The 12,103-nt window shown below is 47.2% G+C and overlaps 1 protein-coding gene across 1 annotated transcript in view; it reads left to right on the forward strand.

Moving 5' to 3' along the window:
- Positions 1-5,590: 5,590 nt before the first annotated feature.
- LOC142884341 (discs large homolog 1-like protein) overlaps positions 5,591-12,103 on the forward strand; it is a 30,450-nt gene continuing 23,937 nt past the window's right edge. Inside the window, 4 exon segments of the mRNA XM_076019869.1 lie at positions 5,591-6,074; positions 8,237-8,303; positions 8,305-8,366; positions 10,487-10,650. Of these exon segments, the coding sequence (XP_075875984.1) occupies positions 6,056-6,074; positions 8,237-8,303; positions 8,305-8,366; positions 10,487-10,650 (312 nt within the window). The 5' untranslated portion in view covers positions 5,591-6,055.

Below are 12,103 nucleotides of genomic sequence, written 5' to 3' on the forward strand. Positions count from 1 at the left end.
GGTGGGGGGGGCAGGGGGGCTGATTTAAGAAAAAAAATTCAACATGGTCATTAGCAAGTAGAGTTCAACACACACACACATACAGCGGCAAAGTGATTTTGTAGAGGAACCCGCCAGCATCGAATCCGGCTTCTCTTCAATACCAACGAGAATTTGTTTGTATTTTTCTTTACATTTTCTATTTTTGTACATATTGTTCGGAGGGGGCACGCCTCTCTCCCGTCAGACCAAATCGGTGCTCCTATCAGATTCTACGTGGTTGACCATGTGACAACTTTAGGGAAAACGTGTAAAACAGTCCAAACAAAACAAGCAGCTGTTGAACTCAGAGCATTCCAGTAAATTTAATGTATGTACTTTAGCTGTACCATAACTAGTTTGTTTGTATGGGAGGGTAAGGCCAAAGAAAAGAGCCTCTTTTCTTTTCCTCTTTGTTTTGTCAGCGACTTTTTCTTTTATGACGGCCTGTTTTGATGTATGTGCAAAGTTTGTTGTTTGACAATAAACCGGACTTTTATTTTGTGAGTTGTACTTTGAATGTCTACTGGTTTGTTTCCTGCCGGGTAAGACGAGCTGCCGCCATCCCAGCAACCGTAGGATCGAAGGAGGTGACGGGCCCATCGAGCACCTGGTGCTGGTATCACTCGAGCAACAGCACAACTACCGACGGACAGCTGAAGTAAATTTGCAGAGTCGTCGATGGTGCAATAATTCTTGTCAGCCAGGAGGGGGAGGCAGTGAGTGATGGGTGCTGTTCGTTGAAGGCCTCACCGAAGGTGTCTGGTGTGGCTGCTGTTTGAGGGGCGGAGTCTGCATCAAACATGACTGAGCTTGAAGGAGGATCTGAGCTGTTCGTTCATGTTCGACAGGAATGTTCAGTCCCCGATTTACTGTCTCACTAAAGGTGAAAACCGACGCACCGTAGTCTGGGTCGGATTTAGGATTTCTTTCAGGAAGTCATAACAGACAGGCGGGGCTTCACTGCGACCCGAGAGAAAGAGGAGCTGAAACCAGACGGACCAGTCGCACTGTCGAGTTTAATATTATTCTTTCATCAACATAATCATTTTGTTGCGACGCACTCTGTCAGACTCCAGCGGCTAACCGGAACTTTGCCTCCCCCTTGTGTCCACTTTAAAAACTAGCCGATTCTTTTCCTCTCAGCTTGCACATCCAAACAAATGTCAATTCTTGATGTGTGATTATAAGAGGTATAAAATCTAAGTTTGTCACCTAAGGACAGGACCAGAACAAAAATTGACAATAAATGTAATGTCAACATTAATTTAGCCATATTGACTGCAATAATCAAATCAAATAATATCCCCTTTAACTTAATTTGGTGAAGCAAATGTCAGGATATTAAGAATATTAACACTTGTTTTAACTCTTTTTTTTTTCGTCATTGCAAAGAACAAAGAAAGTTCTTGAGTCTTAATTTTCGTTTTTGTTTTGTTGTTTTAGTCGTGTATCTTGCCTATGACGCTGGAAGAGAAAACAGTGTTGAGGGTGTGTGTGGGTTTTTGGAGATCTTTGTCAGTCGGTCAGGGTGGATGTCTGAGTGAAGGCGGTGATGGGCCAATCACTCACTACCCGCCACTGTGCCGCGGGAATGAAAGCAAACTGAATGAGAAAAGGTTGAAATGTTTTATTAACAATAACCAATTCTTTTGAGTTATCATTCCCAATTTGTTTTTAGTGTTGACGTCGTCGTTCCGTCCTGCTATGCAGAAATCTGCGAACATCGAGGAATGACAGCGGGAATCTGTTATAACTAAAGCCAGATAAACCTGGTGCACATTCTCCACGGAAACACCTACAAACAAGGTGTAGGTTTTTCAGCTCCAAAGTAAAGTCTACAGAAGTTCCTACTAAAATAATTTCATCTTAATCCAGTTAGTACTAGTCTGGACTCTATGTGTTGTGTGAGACGGAAACATGAAGTTTAGATGTTTTCATTCTCTGAAACAGTGTAGCTCCAACGGTCACCTGACAGTCAAGACCATTTCTTGTGATACCGCTTTCCTTTTCTATTGTATTCTATTGTATTTCTTTGGGTTTTTTTTTTGTTCCGTATTTGTTCAGCTAGATGCCGAAGGTGCTAATTTTATTTTTGTAAGTACTATGCATCTGCCAGACCAAAACATTAATCCTGGTGTGATAGGGAGACATCTGCTGGAAAGTGAGACGTATTGCATCTATAATCATGTTTTGATAACAGAATGGTGTTTGTTCCTCATAGAGTTAGTTTGTATTTTTTTTTGTTTTCAGTTGTTGACGTCATAGCAGCCGATCGCCAAGTCAGGGGTTAGAGGCGATATGCAATGGCAGCCACAAGAGGGAGCAACTGACCAGGCTTCGTGTCACACAGGATCTTCAGCTCGAAGCTCATGAACGGCTCCAATTATTGTTGATTCAATTCGGTGGTCCTTTATTGGCTCCTCGTGAAGCAGTCAGGGTGAGAAGAAAGTCAAGACACCAGCAAAACGTTTAAACACATTAGCACTAGCCATGTGTGTGCAATGTCTATGCATTGTCAAACTGGAGCAATATATCATGAACAAATTGTATTAAGAAAAATATTTGACATTTTGTATATATGTTGCAGCGAGCACATCAACATCCTCCAGGTGCCTCTAGCTTGCTAAAATGAAAAATATTTGCATTTAAAATCTCCACTGCAACTGCTGCTGGATTTCTGGAGTAGTATATGTGGCAGAAAGTTATCGACAAACAACATGAAAATCCTTGTCGAAAGATATTTTCGGAAGCATTTGTCATTTGCTGAAAGAGGAGAGAGAGAAAAAACACATTCAGAATCGATGCAGAGGGTGAAGCAGAAAATAAGCAGTTTTAAGTAATGGATAAAAGCTCTGAACTGCAGCTAGTTTGGTGGCAAGTCAAGGGTCAGTGTGACCTGACAAACCGTTCACGGATGAAGAGTTCATTCATAAAAGAAGATAAAAGAAGATCAGATTATCAGCTGTTCTCGGACTACAAAAACAAAGAAGAAATCATTCCGAAAATAGATGAGACGTCCCGTTTGGCAAGGAGGGACGATAACAATGGCAAACGTCAGAAATTCCAGATCTAAATGCAGCTCCAGTCGTCTCTGTTGCCTGTGATGAAACTTGTGATGGGATGGATATTGAGCAGACAGTGCTGTTCTGCAGGCAGAGTTCTGAGTTCTGTTTGGCTGAGGGAAGAGGTCTTCGAGCGGAGGACGTTCTCTTGGGGCTGTGGTCAACGGTCTGAAGCCAAACAGATCAACACCAGTGTCTCCAGAGTATGACTTCACTTCAGAAAACAAGCTTGTCACCTTCCACTCGACCTTGCTCCAGGAAGCACGGTCAAACAGTTCCTGATGACTTCCTGGAAGTGATGAATCTTGTTATCCAGATGTTGAACAAAATATTGGCAAAAGGCTTAAAACACCAGTATGACAATATATACCCATACCCATATATATGTATAATGTATATATATGTATGTGTATATTGGAGGGGACTGTATTTATGTATGTATATATATATATATATATAGTCCCTTTGCAAAGAAAAGGTTACAGATTGCTGTTCTACACCTGTCCAGGTGGGATAATCAGATGCTGCTTCCTGTTGATTAGAATTGGGAGGGGCTGGAGGCATTCATAATAGCCCCACTGTTCACCACAGATGGTCAGCTGACAGAAGCACATGCACACAAACGCACAGAGTGTGATGACATTAGTGTCAGGACTCACTGTTGTACCATTGTGGCTCCGACTAACACTGTGTGCGTATTGAAACCAATCAACAGCTGATGTGATTTGTGTTTCTGGTTGGCTGTTGACTACGTACCATCACATAACTATTGGTACCTTGTAAAACAATCACATGATGTAATGCTGACCACTAGGTTTCTGCAGGGAATATTTCAACTAATTCCCAATATTATCAACAAACAACAAATTAACTGCTAACAATGAGCTAACAGCTTCTCATATTGTCAATCACCATCAGGACCAAGTAATTCCTGATGGTGGTGGTAGACGGTCAGTCTAAAGAAAAAGTCCAGTAGCAAATTTATTTTTATTCGTAGAAGGTTGAAAAAGTGAAATCTGGTGCTTCCCTCAAACCAACAAACAGGCTAACACAACAATTAGCACAACAATATCAGGATGGTGTAACAGTGGACGACAGGGCAAAAAGTGTGTTCACAATACAAGTTGTTCTCTCTCTTGTGGAGGCGAAGCGTCTGTTTTCATGGTAACGCTGATGCGCCGCTGTCTCCCGGTGACAGACCGAGCCGAGGCCTCGTCGGCTCTGTGTCAAACATGAGGATGAGGATTTATCGTCCATCTGCACCACAACCTCAGCGCTGCTGCCCAACATGGTCATGTGACTGGCTCACATCATGTCAACCTCATTCCAATCCGCACAACATGTTCATAATTAATCTTGGCATCAATCTGGACTTTGGCAACCCAAGCACACACACACACACACACACACACACACACACACACACACACACACAGTTGTCGATCAGACTCACACAGCTCCTTTGGTGGAATCTAATAAAAAAATATTATACAGTTCACAACAACACACAAAGAGAAGTCAGCAAAAAGCAACATTTGAGTTGAGCACAGAGCCTCGCCCCCAAAATTTGATTAGTTGTTCACAAAGGGAGTGACCCGCTAGAGTTAACTACATCTGTTCACCCCAATGCAAAGGCAGCTTCAAGGTTTACAGCCTTTAGCCTGAGCTAAACTAATGGCTTTCTCATCCGTCCCTTCAAATATGCTGACCTCTGACCTTTCGTTTTGCAGCACCAAAAAGAGCTAGCCTTTTCCCACACTGCTGTCTTTATCTTTATTGTTGTCTTTCAAGTGAAGACCAATGCTCTCTTGCCGGCAGCCAGGATACTAAGATCAGCTGAGCATGTTAGCTTTCCCTCCTGCGCCTTAACAGAGTGGCTGCAGAATGGTGGAGGGGTCATTCATTAAACATGCTTGTCTAAAAATAAGAGTGGTACTTCCATCTGGGCTGGAGCACCTCATCCTGAGGGAGGAGATGCTTCTTCTCCTCAGTCTCGTTGTCATCGCCACCAAAGTCATGGAAGACTAGAAGTCTCACTGTGGACAAAATGAAGATCACTGTACGGATGAGAGAAGAAGAAGGCAGAGCAGCTGACAGTCCTCCATCCTGGATGCTCCTCCTGCACTGATGCGAAGAGTTCAGGCTGCGACAGTGACCTCCACCTTCTGCCTCACCACTACCTCCTCCCCATCCCCCCAATCTTTTCTCCTCTCCCTCAAGAAACAGCGCCCACTCCTCTCCTCTTCCCACCTGCATCCAAAGTTTGCTCCTCTTGCTCCTGCTCCTCCTCCCGGCTCCTAGAGGTGAGCAGCTTCATTGGACTTTCGGACGTCACGTGGTTCACGTCTGCAGCCCCGCCAGCCGCCATTTTGGAGGAAAGTTTGGAATTAGTGGCGCTGAGGAGGAGAAAGGGGAGGAGGAGGAGGAAAAGGTGGTGGAGAAGGGGAGGAGGAGGAGGAGGAGGAGAAGGGGGAAGTGGAAGGAAAAGAGGAGGAGTTTCCTCCGGAGAACTTTGACACGAATGCAGACCGCAGGCTGTGCTGCGAACGGGGCGAAGAGTGCGTGCCAGTGCGGGAGAAGGCGCTGCGGGCTCGGTGGGACTTGCGGAGCCTCCCGGACGGACTTCGGCCACAAGTTGGAGTGAAGAAGCGGCACCCCCTGCCTCCTCCTCGGCCCGGAGTTCGGCGTTCTCGGCTCGGCGGGGCCCGTAGGGTCACTTCGAAGTCGTTGGGGGGGTCGAAAAGGCGCGGGGTTCGACTGTCCGCCCACCCGGAACGAAGTCCGCCGGTCCGGACCATCGGTACCGGACGTGGACTTTTGCCTTTTCGCCCCGCAGCAACTTGTGTCCCGCGGAGGGATTTTTTTTAGCCGGACTTGGAGTGCGGACTCCGCGGCTCGATAGGACCAACAGCTGCCGTGTGCCGGGCCAGCGGGAGCGTGCCGTCCCGAGCCGAGCCGAGCCGGACCGAACCATGCCTGTCAGGAAGAAAGGTAAGCCGCTCACTTAGCGCAGCTTCCCAACTAGCGGCTAACGGCTAACCGCCGGAGGGCCGATTTTGCTGGAAGCGGTCCGAAACACGGTCCAACTCGAACAGAACTCGCTCTCTTGGGTTCGGCCGGGTGCAGCCAACTCGGCCGGGCCGGACCGGGCCGTGACGGGGACGGAAAGTTGAAGTGGTGCTAGCCAGTTAGCCGCTGCTCACCAAGTTTTATGTGGGGCACCTTGTGAGGAAAGAGCCGCTAAAAATACACAGCGATGAATTAAACATCCAACACGGGGGCGCGCGCGCGCGTACACACACACACACACACACACACACACACACACACACACACACACACACACACACACACACTTTGGCTGTAACTTCAGGTCAATCAAACACACACCAACTGAAGTTCGGCACTGTGACGTCAGAACCGTCAGTGAGCAGGGAGTCCAAGGATGGATCGATAGGATGAATGGCTGGATGGATGGCAGCTCACTTGGACTGAACAACTGTGTGTAAATTGCAAAATTGTGTCTGTTCTGTGCTCTTTACACACGCACACAGCTGGCTGTTTCAGTTAGCATTCCATTAATTATCACATACATGTGAAGTTTGTCCTCCGTGTTGCACCCCCTGACGAAGGAGCAGCAGTGCCTGGAAACACACAGCCCTCCTCACACAGCCTGCCTACGGCCACTTCCATTCTCTCTCAGCCACCTCGCTGCCACGGAGTGCGCTGTGCCAATGAGACACCTTCTGAGGTAGTATTGGCATCAGAGCCACTCATATGAGCGGTAGTATCGCAGGTAGTATCAGAAGTAGTATCAAAGGTGCTCATTTGAAGGGTAGTATCACAGGCAGTATCAGAGGGACTCATATGAAGAGTAGCGGCACAGGCAGCATTAGGGATATTATAAGGAGTAGTATTGGAGGCAGTATCAGAGATGATTTTAGAGACAGTATCGCATCTAGTTTTGGAGGCAGTATCTCAGGCTGCATCATAGGTAATCTCAGAGGTAGTACCAGAGGCAGTATCAGAGCGATATCACAGAAGGTATCTCAGGCTGCATCACAGGTAATCTCAGAGGTAGTGTCACAGGTAGTACTGGAGGCAGTATCCATGACAGCATCACAGGCTGTGTCAAAGGTAGTATCAGAGGCAGTATCACAAGTAGTATCACAGGTAGTATCGGTAACAGTGCCACTGGCAGTATCACAGGTAATATTGGAGGTTGTATCACAGGAAGTATTGGAGGAAATATCAGAGATGGTATAACAGGTAGTATAAGAGGCAGTGTTGAAAACAGTATCACAAGCAGCATCACAGGTAATATCAGAGGTAGTACCAGAGGCAGTATCAGAGCGATATCACAGAAGGTATCACAGGCAGTATCACAGTTAATATCAGAGGTAGTACCACAGGCAGTATCAGAGCGATATCACAGAAGGTATCACAGGCAGGATCACAGTTAATATCAGAGGTAGTACCACAGGCAGTATCAGAGCGATATCACAGAAGGTATCACAGGCAGGATCACAGTTAATATCAGAGGTAGTACCACAGGCAGTATCAGAGCGATATCAGAGAAGGTATCACAGGTAAAATCAGAGGTAGTACCAATGGCACTATCAGGGACTATATTGGAGGTGGTCTTACAAACAGTATCAGCGCGAGTCCTCAGTCCTCACTGGGCTGGAGGTGTGAAGTTTTGATGACTTCTGATACTGTGTGAGCCGCTCACCACCACTGAGGGATTCAAAAACTCACACAGGAAAAGCAGCAGGAAAAGTGCAGCGTGAACTGGCTGAGAGACGGTGATGTTCGAGTGCTGCTGACACTGCAAGTGGAGGAGGAAATCTACCGTCATTCTTCAGGGTCAACTCAGATGCTGCTGCCAATGCATCTGGAACTTGTGAATCTTGTGAAGCGCTTCTCCGTGTGACATCACACACTGATGCCACACTGAGCAATCTGTGTCCCAGTCGAACCCTGGTGCTTGATGCTGGCATTCGACTGGGTGTCGAACCCACAACGCCCTAGTCTCAGGACAGGCACTTTGTCACGGGGACGCTGAGCTGGTTGTGATGAGGAGGAGGCTTGAGTTGTGTGTCTCTCATCATGTGATGTGATGTGATTCATTGTCTCCCCCTGCTGTCTCCCAGATGCACAGCGAGCTCTGGTGCTGCTGGAGGAGTACCGGTCCAGGCTGCAGTGCACTGAGGAACGGGAGCCGTCTCTCCATCCAGAGAGTCATCGACATCTTCCAGAGCAGCTTGTTCCAGGCCCTCATAGGTACATCTGCAACTGCGTGTGTGTGTGTGTGTGTGTGTGTGTGTGTGTGTGTGTGTGTGTGTGTGTGTGTGTGTGTGTGTGTGTGTGTGTGTTGTCGCTGTTTCCACTCGACTCAACTCAGTTTAAAGGGTTTTCCATTGCATGACGCTCCCCGGACGGTACCCGCCTCTTTTAGGACCTTCTTGCTGGGATTCTGAACAGGCTGAACAGAGTCTGAAATATAATGTCAGCAGCATGCCGGCCTCTGATTGGCCAGGGAGTGATGTTGTGCTTCAACCGTCTGCTGGAGTCTATCCCAGCTGTCATCCAGCGAAGGCAGGGTGGACAAGACCACTTCATTGCAGAGCCACATAGAGACAAACAACCATTCACACTCACACACACTCACCTACGGTCAATTTAGAGTTCCCAATTCACCTCACATGCATGTTTTTGGAGTGTGGGAGGAAGCAGGAGAACCCGGAGAGAACCCAGGCAGACACGGGGAGAGCATGAAAACTCCACACAGAGAGGCCCCAGGCCCGGAATCGAACCCACAACCTTCTTGCTGCAAGGCGACAGTGCTAACCACTGCACCACTGTGTCGCCCGACATATATACCAAAGATTTATTTTTAAAATTCAGTAATAAATGGGTAGTCACATGACCAGGAAGGCAGTATAAATCAATTAACTGCAGCACAAGAAGCGCTCTACCAGAGCTTCTCATACACCTCCTCCCCCTCAGGCGCTGCTGCTGCTGCCGCTGCTGCTTCTGCTGCTGCTGCCGCTGCCGCTCCTCCACCACACGTGTCAAGTCGTGTATTGCCGCTCAATGTTTCTTCAGACATCCTGACTGATTGCACTAAGTGTTCGTTCATCAAGCCCCTCCTCCTGCTCCTCCTGCCATCCCTGGTTGGTCTTTGTGCCATGATGGGCCCCCGTGAAAACCGCCGGCATACTGCGTGGTGGGGGGCGGAGTCGAGAGTAATCCTTGTGTAGACACGATGATTACCCCACTCTGTAATCCCCACACTGGCCTTGTTCCCACAGACGGCCTCAGCTTCTGTCCTGCAGGCTCCTACCGCTGAATCGGGAAGTGGTTCCAGTTGTTGATGGTCACCACCACCGAGTGTTCGCCGGCATCGCCACAGAGTCGGGGTTTATATGGTGTTGGTGGGCGGGGCTACCGAACTAAACGGCATTGGGTCGGTAGCCCAGGTTCCGGTTCCGACACCAGTTTTCAGGATTGTTTTTAGCCGCGTCGCTTTGTCAGCTGATTGGTCCGGCGGCCTCGCTGGGTTGATGCCGCTCGTGTCAGTCGGATGTCTGGCAGCAACAGTGGCGCCTCGTCTCCATCTGTCACTGCCGCTGGCTGATGGGCGGAGCTGTAGTGTGGGAACACGTATAAAGTTTTTTTATTATGTTTATTTATTTATTTATTTATTTTTTTGTTTGTTATGCTGGAACACAGAACAGGAGAGACCTGGGGAAATTACAGCACAAGTACTGCAAAACGGGGTACTACCCAGTACACGGTGTGTACATACAAGTATTACAAGTCCCTGTGGATAAAAGCCTGACATGATTTTTACCTTTTTTTTTTTTACTAGTGGTTTAGACCAGTGGTTCTCAACTGGTAGAGTCTCTGTACCCACATTTTTCCTTGTCGTGAAGACGAAACCCAAGTTTAATCCACTAAAGCAAAAATGCTAGCCCACTTTTTATCATGTCAAGCAAATAATTTATTTAATTGAAAATAAATGCTCAACATTTTTTCTATAAATAAAACTGCCCACGAAGCCACGACCCAATCAAAACAGCTCCGCGACCTGCTTTTGGGTCGCGACCTACACGTTGAGAAACACGGACATCTCCACCAACTCGTTTCTGGTTGTAAGAGACTTCTGTGCTAAAACTGAATGGTCACAATTATGCTGTTCTTGGCTGAGAGGGCTGCTGGATTTCCCATGATGCAGTTCTCTCTTTCTCCACTGGTTTTTGCCAACGATTGATTAGTTGATGATGGATCAATGTTTTACTCTCTGTCCCAGAAGTTCGGGTCTTGCAACCAAGGGGTCACCAAGAGGGGGCGGAGTGGTCAGATAGAAACACATCTTCACTGCTTCCTGTCTCCTTCAGATATCCAGGAGTTTTACGAAGTGACCTTATTGGACAGCCAGAGATGGGTGGAGTCTTCCAAGACGCCCGACGCGGTGACGGCAGTCACCCTGTGGGACTTCTCCAGCCTTCAGAGCACCGCAGTGACCTCAGACACGCTGCCGAGCCTCAGCACCAGCATAGAGGTAAACTGCATGTCATGTGACCTCCCTACCACTGCCAGTGCTGCGCTCCTCAGGTTAAAAGCATGACCCACAACTTCCACCGCATGTGCATGTGGAAGGGCGCAGACGCGGCCCAGACCACGTCGGTTGCAGCGCTGAGGCGGTTGACCGGCTGATCACGAGATCCAGTCGGAGCTCGACTACAAAGTCCTGCAGAAATTACACGACAGCAGCCATAAATATCCAGCCAACATCAGTTTATTCTTAGATTCTCTGCTGTACAGACAGCTTTGTCTCCACTCTGCTGCAGCCTTGACCCACATTCAGCCGTGCGTTTGATTTCCTCTTTGGAACAATCTTATTTAGGGATGCACCGATATCGGTATTGGGTATCGGTACCGATGCCGGGGTTAAGTGCTCGTAAAGTGTGTGCCGATACCGCGACACTTATACTAGTTGTATATGTATGTATAAGAAAATGTTACATTTTTGTTTGTACTGCAGTGAAACTTGTAACAGTCACCCTTTCCGAGAAAAAACATGCTGAGGAATGTTCTTCAAATAACAGAACATCCATCCATCCATTTTCAATACTCGCTTCTTCCGGCACTCAGGGTTGTGGGGGTCTGCTGGAGTCCATCCTTGACACCCTGGACAAGTCGCCAGTTCATTGCAGGGCCACATAGAGATGAACGGGGACGGAAAAAAAAAATCAAAAAAAAAAATCAAAGCAATTCTTTAATGTGTAATGGCCTTATTAATTATTTGGTATCTGTATTAGTTAGTACTGAAATGCAAGTACTTGTACTCTACGTGTTCTGTAAAAAAGTGGTATCGGTGCATCCTTTTTATTGGTATTTTGGTCCATTGATGGAGATGGTTTGGGGCGTGGCTAAATAGTCCCAGCTCCTGTCTGAATGGCTGTGCAGTGGGTGCTGAGCCATGCTGTGAGCGCTCAGTGGCATAGTGACCCAGTGGTGGCAGCCAGGCTGCTCCCGACCTTCATGGTATTTGCTGCAGGTCTATTGCTTCCACATCTCCATGCGCATGATTTAGCGTGAGGGTGTGTAGTAGCTTTGGAGGCAGGTCGTATTGATTTTCACTAGTGGTATTGACTAGATGGGCAGTGATACATCGATCCACATCTAAGTGTTGAGTCATTAATGAACGATCCAATTACGCAGATGCAAAATGACAGCGTGAAATCCATCATCATCATCATAAGAAACATTTTTGTGTTCATGCTTCTGTTTCTCGACATGTGCGCCGCCTTCTAACAATATGGCTTGAGTTATGATTGATTTTTATATTGGTAAAAGTTTCACATGCTGCCCATAAATACATAAATAAAAGTGAATACTAGCAGCACAATAAAAGTAATTTTTTTCTACCCTTAATTCTCATATATATAAGAATATACATAAAGTAATAAGGGTCTTGCAACTGGTTACCTGCCACCTTGCAACGCCTTTAT

Source organism: Nelusetta ayraudi, unplaced genomic scaffold (assembly GCF_046127955.1).
Source record: "Nelusetta ayraudi isolate G7.1 ecotype Tasmania unplaced genomic scaffold, CSIRO-AGI_Nayr_v1 ptg000011l, whole genome shotgun sequence".
In the NCBI taxonomy this organism is placed as follows: domain Eukaryota; kingdom Metazoa; phylum Chordata; class Actinopteri; order Tetraodontiformes; family Monacanthidae; genus Nelusetta; species Nelusetta ayraudi.